The sequence below is a fragment of the Monopterus albus genome, unplaced genomic scaffold (genome assembly GCF_001952655.1).
Source record: "Monopterus albus unplaced genomic scaffold, M_albus_1.0 scaffold269.1, whole genome shotgun sequence".
Lineage (NCBI taxonomy): Eukaryota > Metazoa > Chordata > Actinopteri > Synbranchiformes > Synbranchidae > Monopterus > Monopterus albus.
The window spans coordinates 987,958-991,055 of record NW_018128149.1 but is presented as its reverse complement, the minus strand read 5'-3'; the positions used below and the strand labels follow the sequence as shown (position 1 = coordinate 991,055).

The 3,098-nt window shown below is 44.4% G+C and overlaps 1 protein-coding gene across 1 annotated transcript in view; it reads left to right on the top strand.

The window, feature by feature from the left end:
- Positions 1–3,098, top strand: part of nebl (nebulette) — a 119,771-nt gene that overhangs the window by 4,670 nt on the left and 112,003 nt on the right. The window contains exon 2 of the mRNA XM_020621902.1: positions 1,447–1,541. Within this exon, the coding sequence (XP_020477558.1) occupies positions 1,447–1,541 (95 nt within the window). The remainder of the gene's footprint in view (positions 1–1,446; positions 1,542–3,098) is intronic.

Sequence of the window (3,098 nt, the reverse complement as noted above, 5' to 3'; positions counted from 1 at the left end):
TATTCGACAGAAAAATAATCGTTAGCAGCAGCCCTAAAGCTCAGTAAAGCAGAGGGGAGCTGCACGTTTAGCCGACACTTCTCTGAAACAGAACATTATTTTTCATACTGTCATTTGATTAGTTATAAACAGGCTCAGGAACAGATGGGATGACAACGGCGACAGCCTGTGCAGGTTGGGTACAGACTCGTGAACAGTCAAGATGTGGCGAGGATAGCTGGCTGGACACTGGTCAAGGTGCTGGGCAGTGGAGGCTGTGAGTGGCCTGGTGTCTGAAGCTCCATGGGGCTGGGTAGCTGAGGCTCAGGAGTAATGGACTGCCTGAAAGCTGATGCTCAGGTGTGCTGGAGGTCTGAAGCCTATAAATGCTGGGGACTCGCATCTTTGTGATTGATGCTTCTTTGTATGGGTTCCAACCTCTAAAGAACTTCCAGCAAAAGTGAGGTAGCGTTCCCAGAAGAGGGGACTGCCGAATGCCAGTCAGCTCCGGGTCAGGAGTCGGTGGGAGGCTGGCTGGCTGAGAAGCTAGACTAACTGGAAATGAGGCAAGCTGATGACTTCAGTGCTGCCTGGCTGGCGGACAGGCTGGTGGCGAGTGTGAGGAAAGTTCTTTTATTTTGAAAAGAGAAGACTATGTTAAATGCATTAACATATCAAAATAAGCATGTGCACATGGATCTTCCCTGTTTAGGAGAGCCTCTTGTTTATTACCCTTGGTGTCCCAGTGACCCCAAATTCCCTGGCCTCTTCAGCCAGGTGGTGATAATAAATTAACTGTGGACCCTCTTTGCTAAAGCTGTAAATCTAATGAGAGTCAGTGTTTTAGTGAGCCAGTGCCCTTGATGTTAAACAGTGCTCCAGTTGGCTAACAGGGTAAATACTGACCAGTGATTCAGTGAACACATAGGGTGATATGTAACTACATAAACACAACTGTGAAATTAAAGTATATAGACTTATGTATGCTATATAATAAAAACTGTAACTAATTATATTAATTTCTATCTAAAAATGAAAATCACCCTAACACGAGCTGGCTGAGATGCAGGTTGGGGCCTAGCAGGCCCGGTGCCAACTAATGGAGAAACAAGCTCGGGGCAGCTAACAGGAGCAATGTTAGCTGCAGAGGAGTTTGAACTGAAGGTCAGCACATCTGGTGCCAGCTGGCCAGGAGACGGGCAGGAGAGCGGCCCTCAGGGTTTGCATTGACAGTCAGGCTGGAGACAGGCTCATCTGATGCTAGCAGGCCGAGAATCTGAAGCACACAGAGTTTATACACAAGTCCAGAGGTTAGAACAGAAAATATCTCGATGACAAATGTACAGCTTCAGCCATTTGACAAAATATTCCAAAAGCAGATCCTCTAGGAACATGAAGGGTAGTGTCAGGTCTAAACAGACTCATCAGACCCGGTGCTGATATGTCTCTGTGTCTGTGTTACTACAGAACTGGCACAAAGGATGTTTCCACTGCGAGGTGTGCAAGATGACCCTGAACATGAAGAACTACAAAGGTTATGACAAGAAACCCTACTGCAACGCGTGAGTCCTGATCTCTCTCCATGTAACACTTACTGTAGGTCTCCCTCCCACTACCTGAGGTATAAGTAACACCACATGCCCTCCAGTGTTTTGCATATTGGATACCGTATCATGGTGTCATCATGCTAGCTGTACTGTTACTGTCCTGTGTGTGTTATTCTAACTCTGCTTCACTGCAGTTAAAGTGTTAATGAATTTATGTTTACGAACTGTCTGAGTATAAACACCATCGCCTGGTTGTAGCTGGTGTGTTATTTGTGTCTGTGCCCTGGCTGTGGGCTGTTCATATTTGTGTGGTGACCCTTTAAGGTTTTTATAGCAGTGATGGTTTTGGTCTCTGGTTGGTTTTGGTTGCGAGCCCAGCCCAGCTGGTCCTCTGCAGTAAAGCACGACACACCACTGACATTTATTTTATCGAGAGAGTCCTCAGTTTGCATGCCAGACCTCCATATACTGTACACCAGCGAGAGTGAGGAGGAGGCACAGCTTGGCTCTGTGCTCCGTGGATGATGGGAGTAAATGATAGCTTTTGCTGAAAACTGTGGGATAGTATCTTTTAGGGTAAGCTGTTGCTTTGTGACCTTTGACCTCATTACTGTTAGCTGCTGGCCATTTTGATGGAAGCTGTTTGTGTTTTGTTAGTTGTAACCTGCTATCAGTCACTCACTGGAGTTTTATTGTGTGGATGCTGTCAAGCATCCACACTATGCTCTCTTGTTCTTTATTTATTATTATTGTGTGGATGCATCAAGCATCCACACTATGTTGTCCTGTTCTTTATTAGTGTGGATGCGAGCACCCACACTCTTGTTATCTTCTTCTTTATTAGTGTGGATGCGAGCAATCCAATGCCATTGGCTGGCTATGTGTCACCTTACTCCCCCGGCTAGCAGCCATGACTGCTTGTATACAACTTTTTTATAACTTTTATACTTTTTAAGATATTCAGCTTCTTTTACAGAAATTTCCCCATTGGAAATGAATGGGGCAAAGTTGGAAGCTTAATATCTCTGGCATACCTTGGGCTAGAAACGCCATTTCAACTCGTGAGATGTTCAGCTACCAATGGTGCAAAAATCATCTTGATATTTTTCATGGTTTCTTTAAAATCAACATTTATATTTTGTCTATTTGTCCATAGACAACGAATGGGCCAATACAATCCAATGCCATTGGCTGCCTATGCGTCACATGACTCCCCGGTCTAGCAGCTTTCTTTATGCTTTTCCTCTTCCTCATTGCTGCTTTTGTGCTCCTATTATGCCATTTTTAAGCTTTATACACATATAATAGATGACAATCGTAGAGAAAATTGTCATGAATTCAGCTGTCAGTGTTATTGAGATGGGATGAACGGTACATTGCAGCGCATACTGTCTCACTATTCCATAGACATGCAGTCTAACCAGCGCTTCAGAAGATCCGCTGAAAGGAAATGTCGGGGTATTTATAAATCGCCACGGTTCCTTCATTTTATTTAATACAGTGGGTATGGAAGGTATTCAGACCCCCTTAAATTTTTCACTCTTTGTTATATTGCAGCCATATCCTAACATC